This window comes from Miniopterus schreibersii (genome assembly GCF_964146895.1).
Source record: "Miniopterus schreibersii genome assembly, chromosome: 18".
Lineage (NCBI taxonomy): Eukaryota > Metazoa > Chordata > Mammalia > Chiroptera > Miniopteridae > Miniopterus > Miniopterus schreibersii.
This window is the reverse complement of record NC_138121.1, coordinates 4027626-4051747: the sequence shown is the minus strand read 5'-3', so window position 1 is coordinate 4051747 and position 24122 is coordinate 4027626. Positions and strand designations below refer to the sequence as shown.

Below are 24122 nucleotides of genomic sequence, written 5' to 3'. Positions count from 1 at the left end.
TATTTGGCAGAGCAAGCGTGGAGCTCGGTCCTGAGATTGGTGAGAGGCCCCAGTGCTCCTGGGTTGGATTATGTGCAAGAGGGCAAGCTGAGGCCGTGGTTATAAATACCTCCTGGGAATGGGCCGGAGCCCAACGCTGCAGGCGAAGGCCCTGGTGCTATATTCCGCAGAAAATCATCACTAACTTTCCCCGTCTTAACAAGTGAGACGTTGCCAATACCACAGATACCTTTATTGCTTCTGGCACTCAAAACCCAAACCCATCTCCCCACCGTCCCATCCTCTACGACCCCAAAACTCAAACTCCCAGCATTCCAAGCGGGAAGAGAACTACAACTCCCAGAAAGTTCTGCGCTCCGGAGGGCTCCAGTGAGGAGTAGCCCATGAAGTTTCAAGGCTCGCGCGCTCGTTTCTATTGGTTTTCAAGGAGGCGTGGTCACTGGAGGTCCGTGGCGGTGATTGGCCGGCAGTTCCTGCTGCTCAAGATCCCAGAGAAGGCGGCGGAGTCTGCGCAGTTCACGGTGCAGGGCGTCGTCCGTCACCGGCCCGGTGAGGCGCAGGCGCGAGCTGCCCAAGGGCAGGATGAGGGGAGGATGGGAGGAGAAGCTCTCGAAGATGTCCCCTAGGAGACCGAAACACCGAGTTAAATTCCGAAAATGGGCGTCAGGCAGCAGTGTTAGAGAGAGCCGAGGCTGCGTGAGGTCCGAAGGAAAAACTGAAAACCCCCAGCAACTCCAAGCGTCATGGGAGTTGCAGCTCAGACCATGAAAGGCCACCGTAGCCCGGGAAACGGGTGATGTGGGTTCTCCAGTCCACGAGGGAGGAAGGGCTAGGAACTTAGTTGTACGGATTCCTTCGAGTGGAGGGCCTGGAGCCGGGACTCCCAGATGACGGGGAGGGTAGCTTGGGGGGGAAGAAGCTGGGGGTCTGAACCCCTAGGGAAAAAAAGAGGGAGCTGGGGACTTGAACTCCTGGGGAGAAGGGGATTGAGGTCCAGCACTCGCTGCCAGGGAAGGAGAAGGCTGGGGGTTCAAAATCCTGAGCAAGAAGAAGGAAGGGGCTGGGGCTATGGATTCCTAGGTCCTGAGGACAAATGAAAGCTGACAGCCCCAGTGCCTGTCCCCATTTCTCCTCGCCTGTGTCCACGGCATCTCGTTCTGCAGGGAGAGGGTCCCAAGCAGGTGGGGGCCCGCGGCCAGGACCCAGCTGGTAGTGGCTGAGCAGATGGTGGAGCTGAGCAGGGGTCAGAGTGGGGTGGTCAGTTCGGAGGCTGTTCCATGAAGCCTGGTGGGAAGATGAAGTGAGAAGCCTTTGGTCATTATGGGGCAGCTGAGAAATCCTAAATGGAAAGCCCTCCATAGAGGGGCTGGATGTAGTGGGAGATATTAGTGTCTGTGCAATGTCTTTTGGGCACTGTGAAGACTGTTTGTCACCGAAGTGATGGTAGGGAAGGGTGTGCTCTCTGCTTTTTTTTTTTTTTTTAAGTAATTTGCTGCAGAGTATATGAAGATAGTAGTAGGCAAGGATGGAGAAGAGACGAAATTAGCCATTCATTCGTAGTATTGGAGCTGGTGATGTGTACCTGGGGATTCATTATTCCATTGTGGCTACTTTTTTATTGGTTTGAAAAGTTCTACACCTAACCTAGCTCACATCAGAATCATCAGTGTGGTTAAAACTCTGGATCCAGATTGCCTGGGTTCCAAAAACTCCAGTGCCTCACTTTCTTTATCTGTAAATTGGGGGAGATTAGGAAGTATCTACTAGGATTGTTATGAGGATTCAATATGGCAAGATTATAAAGTACTTAGAACACTGCCTGGTGCTTATTTAATGCTCTGTACACATTTGACAGAATAAATGAAAACAAGTGACCTAGCCTAATTGATTCTCAGTTTCCTTGTCTGAAAAACCATTGTCAATTAATAACCTACTTCATGGGGCTTAGTTAGCATTCAACTAGAAGTGCAAAACAGTGTCTGGCACATAGTTTTATGTGCAATGAATGTTTTAACTATCACATTCCTTGGTATCATACCAGACTTCCTGAATCAGTGTGTCTGAGGAAGGGGGCCCTGGAAACTGTTACTAATAAGTCCCACTGGGATTCAGGTGCAGCTCAGTTTGGACATCTGTTGGATACTTCCTTCTAGCTGCCAATGCATCATCCATGGTGTCTGAGCCAGGACTGGGGACAACATGGAGTCCAAGGGAAGATCCAAAGGTAAGCTGAATACAGAGCATGTCTGAGGAGCCAGAGGTCAGGGTCAAGAATCACCTTGAGCAAGGAGGTGCGAGGCACACAGAGCAAGTTCACAGCCATGGAGAGTTTCCGGAAGAACTCAGTGGCAATGTCCCCCAGCCCAGCCCCCTGCAGCCAGTCCAACACAAGGTCCAGGTTGGTCCGGATTTGGACAGCTCGAGACCATTGATAGAAAGGTCGGCCTTGACCTGTGGAGAAAGGGTGTGAGCAGCAATGGGTACTTGGACCCTGCCCTTCTGCCTCCCAGGCCCTTCCTATCCTTCAGCTTGGGATCTGGAGCTTGCTTTCCAGAGCTCCTAAAGGTTAGCCCTCTGGGGAGCGGGGTGGGATGGGGTGGAATGGGTAATTGGGGAGAAAAAGGGACAGCTGTAACATTTTAAACAAAAATTAAAAAATTAAAAAGGTTAGGCCTTAGCCTGTGATGTGTCTGACTTGACATGGATCTCAGAGGCTCCTGTCTCTGCCTCCTTGCCCTTCCCAGTCTGACCCTCACCTCGTTCCATCAGTGAGTTGAGAAGGGATGCATTGGAGAAAAAGAACAAGTAGCCGAAAGTCTGAGACACAAGGTCCGGGTGCAGCTCGCACTGGCTGGTCAGTTCCAGAGCTGCCTGGAACACACCCAGGGTGGGTCTCAAACCCTGAGGCATGGCCTCCAGCTCTGCGCCAGGTCCCGGAAGCTCTGCTCCAGCCGTGAAAGGGTTACTGTCCAGGAGAGCGGGCAGCGTTGAATACAGAGTCTGAGGTAGGGAGATGTAAACAAGTGGTCAGACACAACTCCCTACAGGTGTGAGGGCAGAACAGCATGAAGATACTGGGGAGCTCCACCAAAGGCTTCTGGGAATTGTAGTCCATTCTGCCTTCAACACCCTAAACATCTCCAGGAGTAAATTCCTACTTTGCAGTTGGGTTTGTAGCATTCATCAGGCCTTGGACACCTCAAGTCTTAAGAAAGGCTTTGCAGAAGTTTCTTGGGTATTTTAAGACCCCCCTCTGGAGCCTTAAGGGACTTAGAGCTCCTCAACTGAGACAGCTCAAGGAGGACAGAGGATGTGAACAAAGAGGCCCCCTTCAGTGAAAGAATTATTTATCCAGAATTCCCGAAGGAAAGAAAAAGAATGGAGAGTCAGGAAGTGGGAGTGGGGTGGCTGTTAGCCAGTGGAAAGTGAGATCACGCCAAGGACAGGAAATGAGGTCAGAGCCAGAAAAAAAAAGAAAACCACACTTGGCAAGGATGTACAGGAAGTGAAGCCTTGAAGGAAAGGGGTTCCCAAATCAAGGCTCCTCAAGGAACACAGATTATCTGTCCCAAAAGATCCCCTTTCATTTTACAGATAGGGAACCAGGCCCACCATAAGCCAGAAACCTTGCGGATTCCAAGAAGCGAATATTAAGGTCAAGGGTGGTGGTGAGGAACTGGGGAAGCAAACAGGTCCTGTGGGATGGGTACTCCAGGGGGAAAAAGGTCTGTGACTCAAAAGGGAGTGAATTCTGAGTTATAGAAAGTCAGGTCAGCAAACACAGGAAGTGAGGACTGATTAAAGAGGACTTTTAGTTTAAATGACAGTAGCCAACACTATTTGATCTATCATATCTATATACCTGTATATATATCTATCTATCTATCTATCTATCTATCTATCTATCTATCTATCTATCTATCATCTATCGACTTATCAGTGACTAAAGAATGAACTTAGGAAAACAAAGCTTGAAAAAATGATAATGGTGATATAACCAGGTAGAGAGGCCAGACTGTCAAGAGGGGATGGTTGCAAAGAGAGGAAGGCAGGAGGCGATGTAGGCTCAGACAGGAAGTGGTGTCAGAATAGCGAAATGGGAGGTGATGTCAGAGAAGCAGGAAATCTTGTGAGGTCAAATAGGAAGTGACATCAGAGCAACGTGATGTAGCTCAGATGGGAAATTGTCCTGCCAATCAGGAAGCAAAGGTCAAGGCCAACCTTGGTGAGGTAGTAGACAGACTGCTGGAAGGTACACATGATGACTTCATCCAGGAGGGCCATGGCCTCGTCACATAATTCCAAGTCATTGCAGAGCTGTGGGTCTGAGGATAGGCCTGGGGGTGAGAGGGAGAACCAGAGGCTGGCAGACAGGAGCCCAGGTCCCCAGGTTCAGGAAATGGCAGGGCGCTTGGACAGGCCTGGCTCTGGGCCTGAGCTTACCCTCCTGGTCAGCCTCCTTCTCCATCTCCAGCACCTTCTCCTGCACAAAGCTCAGCAGTTCTGTGGTGTTGGCCATCCACAGCATGAGTGGCCGCAGCTCCACCGACACAGCCTCGGGGGTCAAGGGCTCCTCAGGGACGCCCTCAGGGTGGCTGGGGAAGGAGGGTGGGACCTGTGATCCTTGCCCTACTCCACCATAGCACCCAAACCCTGAAATCTGGGTCTAATTGCGGATTGAGTCTAACCCCCATTTCACAGCTGGAAAAGTTGAGTCCCGAGGAAGAGCAGGAACTGGCAGTATGACAAGCATGGAGTGAACAGAACTGACTGCAAACCCCAACCCCTGCATCCCTCTGGATGCTTCTCCCAGAATTTCTCTTACTTCTCTGGCTGACGATCTCCAATTTCCTTAATCTTTTCCTGTGGAACAGTAAGATCAGAATCAGAGTGAGGGGGGTCAGGGAGACAAGCCCATGGGTTAATACCTGGGTTTTGCTAAAAGCACCCTTTAGACACTCTCCCCACTTTTCAAAAGACTCTAACGCTCGATCTCAAGCTTCAGAATGCTCTCTCTTCTTATCTTTTAAAACACACACCTCTGTGATTATGAGTGGTCCATCTCCCCCAGGTCCAAACAGCTTCTTCTTACCCCCAAGAAACGTCCTAAATCTTCTAATAGACCCGAACTTATGAGCATGGAACCCCCTTCCCCCTATGGCTTCTCCCCGGCACTTCTGGGTTAGGTGTCCCTCACCTCCAGGAATGGCCTCACCCCCTACGCCTGCAAGCTTCTGACCCAGTGGGCTCCCGGCCTCACTTCTCACAATGGTCGCTTCCAACTTTTCATACAATGGGATCTCTTCCTCCCTCCCCACGCCTCCGCCTCCCGGAATGGTTTCTTCCATTAGACCCCGCGCCGCGGACAATCCGCAGCTCCCAGCGTCCTGAGGCACCGCGCGAGGGGCTCAGCTGGGGTGGGAGGTGGCGAGGGGAGGCTGCCGAAAGGACCCGGGGCGTCGGGGGGGCAGGACAGCGGTGGGGCGCTCACCCAGACGGACTCTTTGATGAGACGCGCGAGGCGGCCCAGCAGGCGCGGCAGGTGGCCCAGCTCCAGCTCGCGCGCCGAGTGCTGCACGCACAGCGCCAGCAGCGTGGCGGGCCCGAGCGGCGGCAGCGCCCCGGCGCCCGCGGCCGCGCTGCGCACGATCTCGCCCAGCAGCGCCTCCTCCTCGCGCGGCCGGAAGCGCAGCACCGGCTCGCGGCCGTCCAGGTAGGCGGCCAGCGCCTCCCCGCGCTCCTGCAGGCCGCGGCCGCACAGGCGGCAGGAGAAGGCCCAGCCCGGGCCCGGCGGCGCCGCCCCGGGGCGCGCGGGCAGCCAGGGCGGCCGCGCGGGCCCCGAGCCCCCGGCGCGGGGGTCCTTGTACATGAACAGGAAGTGCTCGCCCAGCCCCAGCAGGTCGCCGGGGTGCAGCTCGGCCTCCCGCAGCAGGAGGCACCCGTTGTGCGTGACCGGGGCTCCCCGGGATGGGCGGACCGTGGCCGGCGGCTCGGGGCCCGCGCGCACTGTGCAGTGTCGGGGCAGGATGTCGGGGGCGTTGAGGAAGGTGTCCACGTAGGGGGCCGGGGACCCGCCGCGTGCCGAGGCGTTCCCGCCGCGGCCGAACACGTGCTGCTCCCGAGTCATCACGTAGACCACGAAGTCCTGCGGGGAGAGCGAAGGCGCGCTGAGGCCGCCGCGCCGCCTTGAGTGGACGCTGCCGAAGAGATCTCTCCAGACCGTGGCGACCGTGGCGATCGCTCTCCCGCCAGCCACCTCCCTCGCGCGAACATTTCCACGGAGGTCTCCTGAGATCCCAAAGGACTCGCCCATTACCCCCACCTCCCAGGAGTGGGCTCTTCAAAGGCCCTTCCCATGGTGGACTGCCCCATAACACCAAGCCTGAGACCTGAGACTGACGAGGAAACCCCCCTTGCCCTGGGCTCTCCCATTTCCCTCCCTCAAGAAGTGGATGCTTCCCAGGGCTTTCTCCAATAGATTCTCCCATCATCTCACCTCCTCTGAAGGGACTTTCAAGGCAATCCCTTCCTACAGTGGACTCTCCCATTACATCCAACCCGTTATCCTCCCCCTCAAAGAATGGACCTTCCCAAAGGAACCTTTCTTCAAGGAACATCCCCGCTGTTTCCCACCCCTGGCCCCACTTACCCGTCATTCCACCCCCATGATGATGATGGAGGTTTCCAAAGACATTTCCCCTTCCAAAAATAGTTTCAATATTCCCAAAGCAAGGAACAGATACCTTTAAAGAGACTCCCCTTTCGAACAAAGGTTTCTTCCATAATCTCCACCCCATGAATGTATACACTTCCAAGGAGACCCCCTTTCTACAGTGGACTCTCATTTTTTCCCCACCCTCTGATGGACTTGCTTCCAAGGAAACATCATCCTACAGCAGCCTCACCTATTACCTCCTTTTCCATGATAGATGTTTCCAAAGATACTCTCCCTTCCATCAATGGATGTTCTCAATATGCCCATCCCCAAAAAAGGATGTCTCCAAGGACATCTCCATATAGTGGCACTTCTAGTAACCTCACCTTATTAATAGATGTTTCAAGGAGACCCTCTTAAGATGGAGTGTCCCATTTCATCCACCAAATGAAGAGGTGCATTGCAGAAGACCCCTTCCTAAAAATGACTCCCTTCTACATCCCATAAAAATGGAAGAGCCCAGTCTGGCCCCCTTCTTAAAATAGATCCTTCTGTTCTGCACTCAGGTTGGAGAGAATTCTGATATTCATAAACCCTCTTCCGATACTGAACTCTCCCATTACCTTTACCCCACGGATGGATTTTTCCAGAAAGACCCCTTCCTACCAATGGGTTCGCTCATCTGCCTCTAGAAAAATGGGCCTTTCCCGTCTGACCTCCTTCTGAAGGTAGACTCTCCTGTTTTCCATCCCTGTCTAAAGGAATGGAATGATTCAAAATATATGAACCCCCTTTCTAAAATGGGCTCTCCTGTTCCTTAAACCAAGAAGGGATGCTTCCACAGCACATAGAGTGAACTCTCAGGTTATCGCCACCCACGAAAAAAAGAGTGCAAATAAATTCTATAATAGCCTCACTTCTTACTCTTTTGCCCAAGGAACGGACTCTTCCAATAAAGACTCTTCCTTACAAAGTAATTTCTCATGAACTTTGCCCAAAAGAGTGGATGTTTCCCCCTCTTCCCATAACAGACTGGCCTATACTGCCCAAATAGATCTTTCCAATTTGACCACATTCCCAAAGTGGGCCTTCCTTTCTCCAACCTTGTCTGGAGGAATGGGCTGTTGTAATATATGCAGACCCCTTCCTGCAATGAATTTGCCCCATCCTGTTGCCTCAACAAAGGAATGACTTCTGTGCAAGCTCTTCTCTGAATAGTCTTTAATTCTCACCCATATACAGAGCCAAGCCACCAACCCACTGGATCTCTCTCTGATAGTAAAAATGGAACTGTTCATTTAGCTCCACTGCCTTCTACAGTGGGCTTTCCCATTGATCCCAGCAGTACCTGTTGAGCTTGGCTGTACCACTGTTACCCAAAAGCAGGCAACACCATAAGGATGATTCGCCTAATCATCACACAGAAATATGAGTATTTCCACTAATACATTAGAGTTCTATGAATGAAATAACTTCCCACTGACCCCCAACTGCTAGTCCTTTCTCCCTCTGCTCCCTAACACTCAAACAAGGTCTATTGCCACCCAAATATATAAAATAGAAGGATCAGTACCACCTGCCTCCATCAGCAATGGTGAAATCATTCCAACATAAACCACCTTTTATTTTTTATTTTTTTTAATGTATCTTTATTGATTTCATAGAGAGGAAGGGAGAGAGAGAGATAGAAACATCAATGAGAGTCATTGATCAGCTGCCTCCTGCACGCCCCCAATTGGGGATCGAGCCCGCAACCTGGGCATGTGCCCTGACCGGGAATCGAACGTCGATCTCCTGGATCCTAGGTCGATGCTCAACCACTGAGCCACACCCGGCCAGGCCATAAACCACCTTTTAAAAAAGGATTAGTCCAGCCCAGCCAGAGTGGCTCAGTTGGTTGAGCATCGCCCTGTGCACCGAAAGGTTGCCAGTTTGATTCCTAGTCAGGGCAGGTGCCCAGTTGTGGATTCAAGTCCCAGTCCAGTCAGGGGGTAGGGCAGATAACCAATAGATGTTTCCCTCCCTCTCTCTCCACCCCTTTCCTCTCTCTAAGTATGCATGTCCTCAGGTGAGGATTGTATACAAAATGATTAGTCCACTCCTCCCCCAAAAATACAGACTTGCCCAGCAGACAGACTTTTCCATTACTCCCCCTGCCCCTCAAGAAATAGATACTTTTAAGGAGATCTCCTTTCTACAACAGGCTCTTCCATTCATTCAAAGTTGTGGGAAGACAGTGCTTTCCCACAACTTTGAATGAGATGAACTATTCCTTACCTGTCCCAAGGAATCCTGGGGTTGTAGTTCTGTGGCCCTTTAACAGAAGGGTGTGGCATAGAGCTCTCAGTAGGAGACACTGTGCTTACCTGGGCATCCTGGTAGCCCTGGAGCAGCAGGAAGTAGGGCCGGTTGCTGGGGGCCTGGATTAGGCACTGAGTCAACTGATCAAAGTCGCTGGGGTCTGTCGGTCCTATTTGAGCATCAGCCGCCCCTGGCGCCATGCTAAGTGCCTGCTGCCTGCGCTCCTGCTGCCGCCTTCGCCGACCCTGCAGGCTGAGCTCTGACACACTTCGTCGCAGAGACAGGTTTTCTGAGCGCTCCTTGCCAGCTGACCCAGCTGGGGTCCCTGACCCGGACCCCGGGCCGGGGCTGGCCAGCGCTGCCCCACCGGATGCTGCCCGGGAGCGGTTCTTCTGTGGCCGCCACAAGGCGGGGCCTGTGCCTGCAGAGAGAGATGAAGAGCAGTACAGCTGAAACTGGGAAGACACAGGGCGACAGACTCAGAAACCTGGGGGTTATCAAGAGGCAAGGAATTGGCTACAGAGAGATGAGGCTGCTTCCCACACTCAGATTTTTGCATATGCTGTTCCCTGTGCCTGGGACACATTTTCTGCCTGACTCCTACCCATCTTGTAGTTTTCACCTCAGAAATTCATTCATTCTTTCAAGTAATATATTCTGAGCACCTATTATGTTCTGGGCTCTGTTCTAGGCACTAGGGACATTGCAGTGAACAAAGACCCCGCCTCTAGGGAACCAGAACACCCTTCCCTGGCATTCCAAGTTGAAGCAGAGAACAGCACCCCTGGGCACTTTGGGCTTTGTCTGGGCCCAGCACAGCCCTGGCATACAGTAGGTGCCTAGTGGAAATGAGGTGAACGAGTGAACTGATGTGTTTCTGGCTAGGCTGTAAAATCTAGAAGGGAGGGAACTTCACCTGTCAATGTCCCCATTGTATTCCCCCAGGGTCCTAAATAATGTATGGCCCAGAGGAGGTGCCCAATGAATGCTTTTTGAAGAAAGAAAAAAAAAGACAATGATGGTTATAATTGCCATTCCTTATTAAGCAATTAATGTGCCATTCACTGTACTGAAACTCTTTATATACACGGTCTCATTGAACCTTCACCTAGCACTTTGCTGAGTTTAACTGGCTAAGGACAGACGAGTCTCAGCTTGAGTTCAAGGCCTATGAGTTTGACTGCCACGCCACTCTATCTCCCAAAAGGGGACTCAGAAACAGAAAAGAGGGTTCCTTGAGCAGCCCCGAGTCCTGTGAGCCTGGCCCCACCCCTGTCAGGCCCTGCCCCCCCACTTGCTGTTTCACCAAAGGCACTGCCTCCTGTCCCAGGCCCAGTCTTCTCACAGATCAGACCAACAGGTAAGCATAACCTTCCCTGGTCTGCACCCTCAAGCCCCAGCATTCAGACTTGGAAGCCAACTCAGCTTAAGGCCACCAGCTCCAAGGCCCGCCCTCCTGAGGCTCCGCCCATTCTTGGGCTTCGAGCTGGCAGCCCGTTTCTGTCCGCTCCGGGTCCCTCCGCCTTCGAGTCTCCACGCACAGAAGTCGGCCTGCCCTCAGGAACCATTTCAATCTACTGCTCCGAGAGGACTACTGCCATAGGGACCCACAATGCCACTCCTCCGTCCCACCCGACACCGCTAGTGCCAGGCAACTCTATTCTGCAGGCCCCGCCCCAGCATCATAGGCCCCGCCCATGGGCGCTGCACTGACCCCGAGGGCTCTGGCCTAGCCCCTCTGGCTGACTCCGGTGCGGCCCCAGCTCCTACCTCCACTGGACCCCGCGCTATAGGTCCCGCCCAGACCCCTTCCAGGAGCCTCGCCTCCAGCTCGACCTCTCACCCCAGCCCGCACGCCCCGCCTCGCCCTGGCCCGCACACCCAAACCCCGGCCCATCCCTGCCCCGGCCCCGCCCCCAGGGCCGCCCCAGCCCCTTTCCGCGGGCCTCGCCCCGAAAGTCCCGCGGGCTGGCTCACCTTCGCCATCCGAAGCCCCGAAAGCCTCCTGCTCCAGGCGCTGAGCTTCCTCGCGGCCGCGGAGCTCGAAACGCCGCGCCCAGCCCGGCCGCGCCCGCCACAGCTCCTGCACCAGCAGCGGGCGCTCGGCGTCGCCCAGCACGCGCAGGTGCTCCGCCCGCCACTCGCCGCTGCCCAGGCCGCCGGCCGCCGGCCGGCCCAGCGCGTCGCACAGCGCGAAAGCGTCCACGCAGCTGCTCTCGCCGGGGCCGCCGCCCGGGCTGCCGGCCAGCCCGTAGCGCTCCAGGGCCTCGGCCACCAGCTCGCGCGCCGTGGAGCGCGCCGTGGCCAGCACGCTCTTGTAGTTAGCGCCTGACGCCAGCCCGGCGCCGAAGATCTTGAGGACCCCCGGGGGCGCAGTGGCTCGAGTGGCCAGAGGGGGCTCGGGGGCCACGCCCGCCGCCAGATCAGGAAGCTTCTTCTCGCTGGCCCAGCGCTGCGCGCTCCCCGGGGTCCCGGGACCTCCCGTGCCGCCAGATCCCGCGGCCCCGGTCCCCGAGCTCCGAAAGAGCTGGGAAATGCGCTTGGCGCGACTCCCCGAGGCTCCCCCGGCCGCCTTAACCGCGCCCACTCGCCGCAGCTCCACGTGCGGCGGCGGCGGGGGCAGGGGCTCGCTGCTGCGGCTCCCCGTGTCTGAAGAGGACGACCTGCGAGCCCGCCGAGGGCCAGAGACGGAGGAGAGACGCAGAAAGGACCGGGGAGGGAGAGAAGAAGGGATGTGGGCACAGGCCCGGAGGGGGGTACAGGGACAGAGTGACAGAGACCCGTTGAGAGGGGACAGGGACCCACAGGAAGAGGAGAAGCGTAGGGCGTATGGAGACGAGAGGTGGGAAAGAGAGAAAATAAATAAATAAGGGCAAGTCCCACAGAAGGGAGGCCCAAGAGGGGAGCAGGCGGAGGGGGAAAGGTAAATCAAACCCACGCTCCTCTGGGTCCCCACCCGAGCCCAGGCCCGGCCCAGCCCCCATCCCAGGCCTGTACCACTGCAGCCCACTGCGTCCTCCGACTGCCAGCTCACTTGCCCATCAGAGGTCCCTGGCATTGCCCGGTGCAGGGACTGGGTCGTAAACAAGGACAGAGAGAAGGCAGGTGGGGCAGGGACAGGAGTTTCAAGAAGGGCACTCACTTGACAGAGGCAGCACTGGGCCAGCGCCGCCCCAGCTTGGCCAGCTGCTTCCTGGGGGAATTGATCCACAGGCCCACGGGGAGATGGAGCTTCCCAAAGCGGGGGCTGCCGCCCTCCTTCCGTTCACCAGATAGCATGGCCCTAAGGGAGGGTCGGCAAGGCCCCAACTCCTGAGGCTCTGAGTGGTGAGGATGGGCTGGAGGGTGGCCTGGGCTCGAGTCAGAGCAAGGAGGGGGCTGGGGTTCAGACTCCTGAGTGTGGGTAGAGGAAAGGGATGGGAGCCTGGGACGGGAAGTGGCTGAGGACTGACTCCTGGATCTGAGAGAGGAGGGATCTGGACTCCTGGGTCCCCAGCTCTTACCCTGCTTCGGGTCCCAGCAGCACCCGGGGGGGCCCTGGCTCCGTTGGCCTGGGTTGGTTCCTGATCCCACTGCTCTTGTTCAGCCTTTCCTCTGCCCCAGCTCCCAGCACTGGGTGGGGGACAGGAAAAGGCAAGAGGAAACCCGGCCGGAAGAGCGGGGAGGGGGCGTCCTGTGAGGGGACCGGGCCTGGGGGAGGAGATCTGGGTAGGGCTGGCTCTGCCCCACTCCTTAATTCTGGAATTACACTGCAGTCAGTTGGTCCCTGCCATGACCCAGGAGGCCTGGTTTCCAGCCCCTCCTCCCTCAGACAGGAGACCATCCCCAGACCTCTCCTCTTGGGGGAACCAAAAGTTGAGATCAGTATGGAGTGAGTCAGATACTTAGACAACCAGATAAATGTTTATTGGTGCCTAGGTTTTTTGGTCTTTTCCTCTGGAACCTGGGGTCTATGATCAGCTTCCTTGGCAGGTGCTTTGGTAGGTTCCTTGGCAGCTTCCTTGGCAGCCCCCTCAGCAGCTTCCTGGGCAGCTTCCTTGGCAGCCCCCTCAGCAGCTTCCTTGGCAGCTCCCTTGGCAGCTCCCTTGGCAGCTCCCTTGGCAGCTCCCATGGCAATTCTCTTGGCAGCTTCCTTGGCAGTGTGGTACCAGGACTTTAAGGAATCAATGAAGTATCCAGGATTCTTCTCAGACCAATAGCAAAATATCCTGCGGGACAGTGGGGTACAAATAGCCGAACCAGATCAGATCCCAGCCTCCCTATATCGGATCTCATTCTAGCAATTATCCAAGCTTCGCCCTCCTAGGTGAGCCCCAACCTGTTTCCTAAGCCCCTTCCCCAATGGAAGTCCAGCTCTTGAGGCTCCAGAGCTCCCAGACCCCCTCAGCAGTGGAAGTGCCGCCCCTCACCCCAAGCCCAGCCTTCCTCGGTGTGCAGCTCACACGATGACGATGCTGGCCATCAGCACCACAAAGCCCCAGATCAGCAGCCCGACCAGGAGGCTTTTCAGCATATTCTCCACAGTGGGAGCGGATGTCATCGGCTGGCTGGTCGGCTGGATGGGATACCACGTTGTGTCATCCAGGCCTACGTCATCATCCATGTCTGATGACTTCTCCTCCACGGTTCTTTTGGGCAACACTGACCAAGGAGGAGGAAGGAATGGCCCTCGGAAGGCAGGAAGGCCCAGCCACAGCCAAGGCAAGCCCTCCCGGCCCCAACCAGCCCCAGGACCCAGGCCATTCAGGAGATAGATAATTGCGTGCTTCCAATTGCTTGTCGCCGGAACCCACCCCAAAGGGAACCCTGCCTACATGACCAGAGGCCACGGAGAGGGCAGGAAGTGACACCCTCCTGGCCTAAAACCACACCCCAGCAGGAAGTTATTCCTCCATAGGCCACACCCCTGCAGCAGACTGCCCCCAACCCCAGGACCCTGAATCCCATACTTCTCTCAACTCCCCAGCACTGACCTTTGACGTGAAAACGGATGGCCGTGGCTGTGACGCCAATCGTGGTTCCCAGCTTGCAGAGATAGACGCCTTCATCCTTTGGCTCCACCATGGTCTTGACTAGGGTGGGTCCTTTCCCCTTGTACTCCAAGGTCTGAGTCTTGTTGCCCCAAACCTAGACCCAAGCTCAAGGGGTCACAGAGGCCTGGGGAACTCAGGGGTTGGGGGAGTACAGGGGTAGGATGATCACAGGGTCTCAGTGGGGGAGATGGGAGTCCTGTGTACTGGTGAGAGTATAGGGTCCCCGGGGGGTCAGTGGCAGCCAAACCTAGTAGGTCATGGGTCATGGGGACTGTGGTACAGGCCTGTGGATACAGGGTTCGCACAGGCCTGATGAATTTGGATTTCAAGGTACAGGAGTCGGAGGGTCCCACCCTATAAAAGCTGTAATCGGTCAGGGCTGCAGAGGCTTTATGCCAGTTGAGCTCACAGTCCAGGATCATGTCCTCCATTTCATGGACATTGACTTTGCGACCTGGGGATAGGGGGTTACGGTGGGATGGTCTTTTATGGCTCTTGACTGTCCCCCAACTCCCTTCCATTAGGTCAGCCCCGCCTTTTCTCTTCAGCTGACAGTCGTCTTGGGCCTCCCTTTACTCAGTCACTCCTCTGGCTCCGCCCCTTTTGCGCCCACCCCTCCTATGGCGCCCAGCTCTCTCACTTGGGCACTCCGAACCCTTCGGACAAGGGTGAAGCTCCTTCTTGCAGTTAGGGCACCAGATCATGGTCTGTACCATGGTACCTGAAGGAGGAGGGTGAAGGCTGTAGCCGCCCACTAAGGGGTGGGGCTAAAAGGAGGGGGCGAGGCCAGGGGCGGGGCGGGGCCAGAGCGCAGCTCCCTGGGAAGCCGGGGTCTACGCGGGCGCTCTCCAGGGTGGGCCGGGTGCAGAAGGAATCCTGGGGACCCAGGAACCTCTCAGACGCGAGGAGGAAACACCGAGACCCGTGTAGGGGTGAGGGAAAGAGGGCCACCTCCCTTAATCCAGACTCACCACATTTGTTGGGACAAAAATCTGCCTCGGAAGAGAGAGAGAGAGAGAGAGAGAGAAAAGAGAATCAGATTTTTTTAAGTTAAAGGGAATGAGAGAGGGGGCAAAGGAAGAGGCTGGTGCTGGAGTTCCTGGCTTTGAGGGAGGAAGGACCTGTGTGCCTGCACCCCTGAGTGTGAGGGAGGAGGGTTGGGAGAGCTGAGGGGCCAGACTTGGAGAAGCAAGGGCCTGAGGACAAGGACTCCTGGACGGTGGAAGGAGAGGGCTGGGGTCCAGGACTCCCCATATTCACTCACTCTCTTTTAAGAACAGAGCCATGAATCTGGCAAAGACATCTTTTTGCTGTTTCAACATCCAAAACAGCTCCTTCACAAAGAGCTCACCTGGGAAGAAGCAGGATAAAGCAGAGTGATCCCTCCCCCTTTCCAGGTGTGAGGTGCAGGAAGTTTGCCTCTGTCTGCAGAGCCTGGCATTCTGCTGTTTGGCCTTCTCGGGGAGGAAAAGTGAAATTGAATGACCACTTAACATACTGGCTAAGCAACAACTGGGAGGAGGGCGTTGTTATGGTCTCCATTTTAGGGGCAAAGCTGCAAAGCCACACAGCTAGGAAGCGGCAGAGCCAGGAATTGAACCTACGCAGTCTGGCTCCAGAGCCCAGTACCTGACCAGGCATCACCGGCAATCATTTCACTGAGAGATTCTGGAGCCTTTCCCCTTTCCCCTCCCCCCTCCATGCATTTACCTGTTACGTTACTGTCCTTGATGCGTCTCAGTTCCTTCAGCAAACTCCAGGATGCCTTTTCCAGTGTGGGCTCATCTGTGGGGAGAGACAGAACCCCAGATTCCAGTGTTACTGTCTCGTTGGGTCACCTGGTCTTAGAAACTACAATACTCATGGGGCCACTGGGCAAGGATAGACCTGGTTAAGGGTTTATCCACCAGTTGCTTTCTGGGAGTTGTAGTTTCACTGCATAAAATTGCAGGCTAAGGGATAGGGGAACACTATTTGCTAGCCCTGGGGAACCCCTAAATCTGTACCCAAGCCTGCTCCATTCCCAAACCCAGGAGACTCTGCCTTCACTTCAGTCAACCCCCCCCCCGCACCCAGCAATCCTAGACCCAGACCCCTCCCTTCCCAGGACCCAGGAGTCAGGGCTTAGCCCTGCTCTCACCGATGACCCCCAAATAGGAATCCTCATTTATCGGCAGATTGGTGAAATCCTTCAAGGTGAAGTTTACCCTAGCCATCAGTTTTCTGTGCTGATCAGCCCTCAGGTGTGTAGGCAGGTATTCCTTCTCCAAGGATTTTAGCTCTTCCAAGACCTTTTTATCACACAGGATACAACCCAGGGCAGGAAGCAGGCAGCTGGCCAGGGCCGCCACCAGGAGGGGAAGCCGCGGCCCCATTGAGGCCAGAGCGCTCAGTCCGCGCAGACCTCCGGGGAGAGTCCTCTCACCCACAGGAGGTGAGCACTAAACGAAGAGTTGCCCTTCCCCGAGGTAAAGAACCCCCAATTTGCAGGGCGCACAGTTCTCGTTAGGAAACCCAGGATATCCGATGCACCCTAAACAGCCGCTGCCCGATCTTGACTCCAGAGTCTTGCACCCTCAAACACTAGTGTTCGCTAAAAAGCCCGGTCCATGTTCTGAGGGCTTTGAGAGAGGAGGGCCGGGCCACGTCCTTCCTAATATTTTACCATTACTAAAATTAAGGATTTTGTTAGGGGCTAGGGTGAGGTTGGCTGCGTGGTATCGAGAGCGTTTGACTGGGTCAGAGTCACGGTTCGCCCCTATCTAAAGGAACTCTCACAGCCTCCGTCTTCCACCTTCCCACTTGGAGCCCCGAATTCCCAAGAGATATTCCCTGGAGGCTTCCTTAGCCCCGCCCAGAAGCCCAACTCTGAGTCTGATTGGACCGCAACAAAGGGAGTCCCCGCCTATCGCGCCTCGACGTCACAGAGGCGGACTTGCCCGGCCTCTATCGAAGAAGTACCCTCTCTGCTCCGGCTTTCCAGAGACAAGGAAAGGAATTCTGGCCTTCAGCTTCCTCCCCAGTCTGAGCCCCAGGACCTAAGCTTCCAACTAGATGCCAGAGATACGACCCAGGCGTAGAGACACAAGGACGCGAGACGTGAGCCTAGGACTAGGCTCCCAGAAGCCCCGGGTCTCTCCCGAGCGGATTCCCGCAGCCAGCCCCGTGGCATTGTGGGAAATGTAGTTCAAGACTTGTACTCTGCGCTCACTTCCTCCGCCGCCTTCTCTCCCAGCCTCGGGGCTGATCGCCAAGGTCCCAGAGGAAGGTGAGGCGTGGGGGCCAATACTGGGAGGCAAGAAAGGAATTGGGGCTCAGAGGCCACAGGTCCAGCAACAAGAGGCTGCCAGATCTAAGCTGGGAGAATACCCCAAGACAGGAGCCATGAGAGTCCCTGGAAGTTCCTCACTTTTCCTACACACACACACACACACACACACACACTGACACACTCATACACAAGAGACTCCAAAAAATCTAGAGACGGGTTGGTGATGTGGACTTTTAATTCATACTTCCCTCTCCCACCTATGGCAGCTGAGTAGGGAATAGTCCCCCAAAACTCCCTGAAAAGACTAGGAAACGGGCTTAGATTCATAGGCGATTCTGTAATAAAAGGATCTACCTTCACCCCCTGCAAAAAGCCACAAGGGGCCCTAGCCGGTTTGGCTCAGTGGTTAAAGCACTGGCCTGCAGACCAAAGGGTCCCCGGGGGGCAATTCCAGCCAAGGGTACTACCTCAGTTGCAGGCTCGACCCCCAGCTCTGGTCGAGGCACGTGCGAGAGGTAACCAATTAATGTGTGTGTCTCACATCAATGTCCCTCTTCCCCTCCCCCTTCACTTTCTCTAAAATCTATGGAAAAAAATATCCTCACTCCTCAGGTGAGGATAGAAAAAAAAGAATCCCATCCTCCTTGGCCAAACCAGGATCTGCATACCCTCGGATCTTTCCACCCCTCACTTAAAAGCCAGATTTAGTGGTTCTGTGAATTCAGGGACAGACGGACAATGGTGGCAAGGAGGCACAATACCAGCAGCTTTCTGCAAACCCAAAGGGCACATTTATTCCATCTGACTTCCAGAAAATCCATCCCATCTCCCCCAGCAGCCCAGCTGCAGAGGAAGAAATGTCCTTAATTGGGAGAGGCAACCCAAATTCGGAGTCATCATGGGCAGTGCCTGTCTTTGGCAGTTTTTTAGCTTAAAAAAAAAAAAAAAAAAAGTCTCCCTGGAAAGCCTTGCAGCCAGAAGCTACGGCATTTCAGCAGCCATCCCTCTCCTCCACCTCCCATGTTTTAGCCTATCTGCTGGGGGAAAAAATTGTCTTTGTGGTTTTTATCATAGGCTGAGAGGTTGAATAGAGTTTCACTCTTCTCACAAATTGTCCCAGCTACACATAGTTTGTCTTCCATCAATCTTTCTGGCAGTGGTGAGGTGTTGAGCTTCCAGTTGTACCTTTATTCAACCCTTCACCAAAGGTATCTGTAATTCCACAACTCTACCCCTCTGGAAGGGCCCTGCAGGGTTCTTCAGCTGGCCCTCTGTAGAGCAAACCCCCCATCTAGAACCACTCCAGAAATACAGGGCGTTGGTGAGTGTTTGCTCTAAAACACCCATGAGTCCCTACGGTCCTGAGGACCCAGGAGAAGAAAAACGTCTCTTCTAGAAAAGAGCTAAAGAGTCAACACTAGAGGGGGTAGTTCCTGATTCCTGGGGGGCAGCCATCCAGAAGTACTCTGGATGTGGGCTGGGAGCTACAAGTGGCCACTGTACCTTGCAGAACTGTCGTTAGCCTTCCCAGACATTGCCAGTCATCAGTAAAATATTTCCTGCTGGTTCTAGAATGTTCAGACAGTTGCTGGAAGCTCCCCTTTCTCTGAAAGTCTAGCCAGCTAGAATCACTCTAGAAATGGGTGCCCACCTGCTGCAGGACCACCACAAGCTTCTCCGGAAGCTTCTAGGCCTCTGGAGACGCATAATGCTGGCCCTAGGTGGATCAGGCTATTCCAAAAGGCCTCGTCGGCAGTTACTGGAGTGGAGACAAGTCTGCATTAATGCCCACCCACTCAGGCAGGAAGGCAGCCTCGGGCTTGAAGATGTCAAGGAAGCTGGAGCTAGGCAAGGTGAAGTTGGCCAGGTAGACAGTGTCTCCACCAGCAAGATAGGCGGCCCAGAAGCCGAAAGTGCCAATGGTCATGATGGTGTGGTTGCACTGCGTGAGCAAAGCAAAGTCCTTCCCCGGCGATGCCTCCTGCCCGTCGCCAGCAAACACCACATCCCCCTGGGAAGTGTCGATGTTCTCACGGCACCACTCCATGCCGTTGCTGGTGACCACAAAGATGGGGGCCTTGTGCCGGGCCCGGAACCAGTTCATGGCCTGCCGGAGGTAGGCGCGATCGCCCACCACACCCTTCCAGTGGCGGGGCATAATCTGCAGGTAGTCGCCACGGCGCACGTGGACACCCACGAAGGTGCTCGGGAGGCCCCTGGTGCTGCGCAGGCGGAGCTGTCTCAGGAGACCTTGGGCCTTTTCCCGAAGGTGGTCGTGCAGGGTGAACTCGCTCCGGATCTGTCCCCAGAGATGGTGGAAGAAGGTCCAGGAGCAAGGGAAGCCAGAGAGCTTCAGGAAAGGATCCTCCAGGTGCGCGTACTCCTCCGACATCCAGTCATGCAGCTGCAGGTTCCGCCAAGGTGAGTGGCTGTCCACGTCGGGCGCCAGCACCGGCAGGGTGATGCGGAACAGGGGGGCCAGGACAGCGTGCATGCCGGGCAGGATGAAGGCCTGGCGGCCGTTGAGCTGCGCCAGCGCCAGCAGGGTGGCGTATTGCCCCATCTGGTTACCTAGCCGGCCCGCTGGGGAGATGGTCCAGGCCCCTGAGAGGGAGGCAGGGGGCTTGGGACAGGAAGAGGAGGTGTTGGTCCTCGGAGTGCCCGACAGGCAGAAGATGGCCACGGGCGCTGTTACCCGGTGTCGGTGTGCAAACAGGAAAGACAGGTCCAGACCGCTGTGAAAGAGGCCTTGATAGTGGAGGAAGGAGACTCCTGAAAGAACACACACTAGCAGGAAAGTCAGACACAGGTGACTCCTGCGGAGGGTCCACATGGCTGCAGGGGGAAAGGAGAGTTAGCAGAAGCTCGGAGCCTGAGGGAGAGTCAGGGAGGCGAGGCCTGAAGGAATGAACGAGGGGACTAAGAGTTTGGACGCTGAGTCTGAGGGAAAAGGGGATCAGGGCCCAGGACTCCTGGATCTGAGGGAGGAGAAGCTGGAGGTTTGGAATTTGGGGGAAGGGGATGGGAGATGGTGAAAATCGGTGGTTTCCAAGATAGCAGTGGTCCAGGATCCAACACCTGTCCCCACGTCTTGCAGTCTCCCTGTCCCCACCTGTAAGGCCCACGGAAGTTGGACTGTGTTCCACAGCTCCTTTCTCAGGTGTGACTATGTGAAGGACAGAATCCACCAGGGAGGTGACAGGAAGCGACAGGCCAAATAGAATTTGAGGGGCTGGAGGCCCAGGGCTGATAAGAGATCTTCATTCCCCGGAGAGGCAGGAGCTGGGGAGTGGGGGTGGAGGAGCGTCCTCGGGCCCTAGGGTCATAGAGGGTTAGAGTTTGGGAGTGCCACCCCTGGGTTTGGGGTATCCGCACTTCCCACTAACCTGAGCTCCTGGTAGGTGGCTGATACCCTGTCGGCTTGGTGTGGAGGGAGTGCGCTGTCCCCAACAGCAGGCTACATCTGGCCGCCCCGGAACGGCAGACTCCAGGTTCCCAGGACCCACAGCCAGTTCCCACCACGCCTGTTCCCTAAACTGGCCGCAGTGGTTCTGGGAGCGCGAAGAGTGGGTGTGTCCTGCTGGTTCACAGCCTCAGCGTCTCCTGGGTGTGGCAGGTAACAGCCCGCAGCCAGGTGGAGCCCCACCTCTTTGCTGAGCCCCAGACTAGGCAGCTCGCCCACCATCCCAGCCCCTCCTTCCAGGCACTGGCCAGCAAGAGGGCCCCTACCTGGCCACCCAGGAGCCGCAGCCTTTGCTGGACGTGGAGATCTGGCACCGGGGTGCAATGCTGGACCCGGGCGATCAGGTCTTTCCACCTCTCCACCTTCCCCTCGGGTCTGAACTAACCATCTCTCCCGAGTGTCTGAATGCGCCCAGCCAGGCCTCTTGGTCCCGGCACCCAGGTCCCAGGGGGGAGGGCCGTTCTCCTCCCCAGACCACATCCTCTTGGTGGGGATGGAGAACTGTCTGCTTGGCGGCTCCAGGAGCAGATGGAAAGCCTCCTCCAGCTCTCAGGGGATGACCTGAAGGTGTCCCCGCCTCACCCGGGGCGCTGATCCCCCCATCCCTGCCATACACCCGCAAATTCAAGAGTTGCGGCCTCAGCCTCTCCTTCGGGGAGGTCCTAGGGTCTGGTGCCTAGCTGCTGCTTTCTAGACTGCACATCTGGGAGGCAGCCCCCCCCCCAAGGATACCAAAATGGTGAGTTTCCTCTTTCTTGCCCATCGCAGAGCCCAGAGCCCAGCACCAGAAAAGAGGCCTCTGCTTTCCCCTCAACAAAAAGATTTGCCATTGCTGAGTCACCTTCTCACCTCGCCCACCCCGCCCAGCAGTCTGAGCCAAGGACTCAGAATTTCACTGGCTCTCAGACAGGTGAGCATAATTCCTCCAGACCCAGGGCCGGTGCTGAGGGTTCTCAGACTGAGGAAGTCCAGGCCTCCAGCACCTCCTCCTTTGGAACCCATCTCCAATCCTTTCACCTTCAGATTCCAAGAAATGGCCTATCCCTCGCTCCTTTTGGGCTCTTGAGTCTAACTTCATTCTCCAGAGCCTGGCTCACCTGAAACTCTGCGTTAGAGTCACTACCCCCGTGCTGTTCTGGAAGAGGCCTGGATGCTTGGTGGACCAGCTTCTGGGCAGTGGTTGGTGAGGTTGAGGTTGGAGGTTGGCTCCCAACCAGGTGAGAGGCTTTTGGTCCAGGACTTCTGTGTCCCTGGGGAGGACACTTTGGTCCTGTGGCATTTGCTGATTTCCTGAAGACTGAGGAACCTCACAGTCTGACCCCCAGAAGCCTAGATGCCCTGATGGAGTCAGAAACTCTAGTTATGGGACACAATCTGCACCAGTCATTGAGGGAGGCAGGCAGTTTGCAGGCCCCCAGCCCCTCCTCCTCAGACCCAGGAGTCCAGGCCCCCAGCCCCTCCTTCTCACACCCAGGATTCCAGGCCCCCAGGCCCTCCTCCTCACACCCAGGAGTCCAGGCCCCCAGCCCCTCCTCCTCACACCCAGGAGTCCAGGCCCCCAGCCCCTCCTCCCTCTCACCCAGGAGTCCAGGCCCCCAGGCCCTCCTCCCTCAGACCCAGGAGTCCAGGCCCCAGCCCCTCCTCCCTCAGACCCGGAGTCCCTCCCCAGCTGGAAGGCCCCCCTGACTGGTTGCATCACCTGTTCGGGCTGACCTGGCCACGGTGGAATCCGTGCTCTTGCCAAGTGGGTCAAATATCATGGGTCAGGCGTAGGGAAGGTGATTGGGCGGGTCTGTTTGGATATAAATCCTAGTGCTTCTGCATCTATCCCAAGAGACTTGGTTGTTCCATCAGCTGGGAATCCACGTGCAAAAAGACCCAGGCGTTTGGACTACCTGAGCAGCAACCCATGAGTCCACTCATCCAGACTCAGGATCTAAACAGAAACTATATCCTTCAGCGAAGCAGACTGCAGACTCCAGACCTGGCCAGACGACGTGAGCCATTGATGGGCTGGGACAAGGCCTGGTTCCAGTACCCAGGACTGTGGGTCCCCGTGCTGGCTGTCCTGCTGGGAGCCTGCCAGGCACACCCCATCCCAGACTCCAGCCCCCTCCTCCAATTTGGGGGCCAAGTGCGGCAGAGGTACCTCTACACAGAAGATGCCCGGGGGACAGAGGCTCACCTGGAGATCAGGGCTGATGGCACAGTGGCTGGGTCTGCCCACCAGAGTCCCGAAAGTGAGTGTGGGGGCAGGGCCTGGGTCTGAGGGAGGAGGGCCTGGGAGCCCATATTCCTGGGTCTGAGGGAGGAGGGGCTGTGAAAAGGCCGCCTGTGCCTCTGATCACTTTCTTTCCTTAGGTCTCTTGGAGCTGAAGGCCCTAAAGCCAGGCGTAATCCAAGTCTTGGGAGTCAAGACATCCCGGTTCCTGTGCCAGCGGCCAGACGGGTCACTGTACGGATCGGTGAGTGTACGGGATGCCCCTCCTGGGACCCTGCCCCTCCTCCTATCGCGCCGTCCTCTGGTACCAAGTCTGGCACCCGTGGCCCTGGGACAAGGCTTGGTTCTGTGCTCTGCGTGGCCCAAACTCACCAAACCCCGTAAAGGTGGGGCTGTTGTTATCAATGTTTGCAAGAAGGGGAAACTGAGGCTCGGGCAGTGACACCACTGGCCCCAAGTCAAGAGGCCTGTGAATGGCGCAGTGGCCTGAAAGACCGAGTCTAGTGTCTTTTAACCCTTGCGGAGCCCACGAGCTTCCACGTGTCTGGCTCATGCTGGGCACGGATCTCTCAGGGAGGCCATGGCCTATACAGGGACGGTGACCTCAGGTGGCGGCCAGACTGCCCTGCTTGGTCTTGGAAAGCCTCCACTGTCCCCTGGGCGGAATGGAATGCTCCTCTTTGTGAAGTGGGGACAGCAAGCGAGTGTCCTGGGGTGGGAGGCCCAGACCCCTGGGTCCTGCGGCAGGAGGCTTGGCGGTGACTCTGGCCTCTGTTCTTGTCCCCTCAGCTCCACTTCAGCCCCGAGGCCTGCAGCTTCCGGGAGCTGCTCCTTGAGGACGGCTACAACATCTACCAGTCCGAGGCCCGGGGCCTCCCACTCCGCCTGCCCCCCCGCAGCTCCCCACCCTGGGGCCTGCCTCGCGGGGGACCTGCCCGCTTCCTGCCGCTGCCTGGCCTGCCCCCAGCACACCCGGAGCCTCCAGGGGGCCTGGCCCCTGAACCTCCCGACGTGGCCTCCTCAGACCCCCTGAGCATGGTGTGGCCTTCGCAGGGCCAAAGCCCCAGCTACGCGTCCTGAAGCCATGGGCTGTTTATTATTGGGTCTCCTCTGTATTTATTGGGTTATTTATCTTATTTATATTTTTACTTTTCTTACTTGGAATAATAAAGAGTCAG

The 24122-nt window shown here is 56.2% G+C and overlaps 4 protein-coding genes across 5 annotated transcripts; 1 reads left to right on the top strand and 3 right to left on the bottom strand.

The window, feature by feature from the left end:
* Positions 1 to 210: 210 nt before the first annotated feature.
* On the bottom strand, positions 211 to 12553 carry RASIP1 (Ras interacting protein 1). 2 transcript variants are annotated; one of them, XM_081117528.1, is made up of 12 exons: positions 12460 to 12553; positions 12099 to 12239; positions 10934 to 11619; positions 9022 to 9377; positions 5492 to 6145; positions 4826 to 4863; positions 4444 to 4595; positions 4222 to 4337; positions 2757 to 3000; positions 2279 to 2451; positions 1137 to 1284; positions 211 to 622 (listed from the first exon to the last, which is right to left on the bottom strand). In XM_081117528.1, exons 2-12 carry the CDS (start codon positions 12233 to 12235, stop codon positions 423 to 425), a joined length of 2904 nt encoding a protein of 967 aa, XP_080973654.1. In that variant the 5' UTR covers positions 12236 to 12239; positions 12460 to 12553; the 3' UTR covers positions 211 to 422. The 2 variants fall into 2 exon arrangements, with proteins under 2 accessions (XP_080973654.1, XP_080973655.1); XM_081117529.1 differs by having other exon boundaries at positions 4222 to 4325.
* Positions 12554 to 12841: 288 nt separating this feature from the next.
* IZUMO1 (izumo sperm-oocyte fusion 1) lies at positions 12842 to 16451 on the bottom strand. The gene is made up of 8 exons (XM_081118803.1): positions 16130 to 16451; positions 15700 to 15774; positions 14961 to 14981; positions 14630 to 14710; positions 14343 to 14443; positions 13930 to 14083; positions 13399 to 13597; positions 12842 to 13164 (listed from the first exon to the last, which is right to left on the bottom strand). The coding sequence occupies exons 1-8, from the start codon at positions 16362 to 16364 to the stop codon at positions 12861 to 12863; spliced, it is 1170 nt and encodes a 389-aa protein (XP_080974929.1). The 5' UTR covers positions 16365 to 16451; the 3' UTR covers positions 12842 to 12860.
* Positions 16452 to 16926: 475 nt separating this feature from the next.
* Positions 16927 to 20813, bottom strand: FUT1 (fucosyltransferase 1 (H blood group)). The gene is made up of 2 exons (XM_081119750.1): positions 20647 to 20813; positions 16927 to 20095 (listed from the first exon to the last, which is right to left on the bottom strand). Exon 2 carries the CDS (start codon positions 20091 to 20093, stop codon positions 19017 to 19019), a length of 1077 nt encoding a protein of 358 aa, XP_080975876.1. The 5' UTR covers positions 20094 to 20095; positions 20647 to 20813; the 3' UTR covers positions 16927 to 19016.
* Positions 20814 to 21587: 774 nt separating this feature from the next.
* On the top strand, positions 21588 to 24122 carry FGF21 (fibroblast growth factor 21). The gene is made up of 5 exons (XM_081119751.1): positions 21588 to 21633; positions 21747 to 21940; positions 22578 to 22963; positions 23085 to 23188; positions 23734 to 24122. The coding sequence occupies exons 3-5, from the start codon at positions 22633 to 22635 to the stop codon at positions 24022 to 24024; spliced, it is 726 nt and encodes a 241-aa protein (XP_080975877.1). The 5' UTR covers positions 21588 to 21633; positions 21747 to 21940; positions 22578 to 22632; the 3' UTR covers positions 24025 to 24122.

Coding starts and splice junctions, on each gene's coding strand:
- RASIP1 (XM_081117528.1), bottom strand. CDS start 12,235: ATGCTATCTGGTGAACGGAAGGAGGGCGGCAGCCCCCGCTTTGGGAAG. Junction 2,452..2,756: donor CAACTCACTGATGGAACGAG/GTGAGGGTCAGA, acceptor CTTTCTCCACAG/GTCAAGGCCGACCTTTCTAT. Junction 1,285..2,278: donor CTCGCACCTCCTTGCTCAAG/GTGATTCTTGAC, acceptor TCTTCCCACCAG/GCTTCATGGAACAGCCTCCG.
- IZUMO1 (XM_081118803.1), bottom strand. CDS start 16,364: ATGGGGCCGCGGCTTCCCCTCCTGGTGGCGGCCCTGGCCAGCTGCCTG. Junction 14,982..15,699: donor CAAGGACAGTAACGTAACAG/GTAAATGCATGG, acceptor CTTCCGAGGCAG/ATTTTTGTCCCAACAAATGT. Junction 13,598..13,929: donor CATCCGTTTTCACGTCAAAG/GTCAGTGCTGGG, acceptor CTCCTTGGTCAG/TGTTGCCCAAAAGAACCGTG.
- FUT1 (XM_081119750.1), bottom strand. CDS start 20,093: ATGTGGACCCTCCGCAGGAGTCACCTGTGTCTGACTTTCCTGCTAGTG.
- FGF21 (XM_081119751.1), top strand. CDS start 22,633: ATGAGTCCACTCATCCAGACTCAGGATCTAAACAGAAACTATATCCTT. Junction 22,964..23,084: donor TGCCCACCAGAGTCCCGAAA/GTGAGTGTGGGG, acceptor TTCTTTCCTTAG/GTCTCTTGGAGCTGAAGGCC. Junction 23,189..23,733: donor ACGGGTCACTGTACGGATCG/GTGAGTGTACGG, acceptor TTGTCCCCTCAG/CTCCACTTCAGCCCCGAGGC.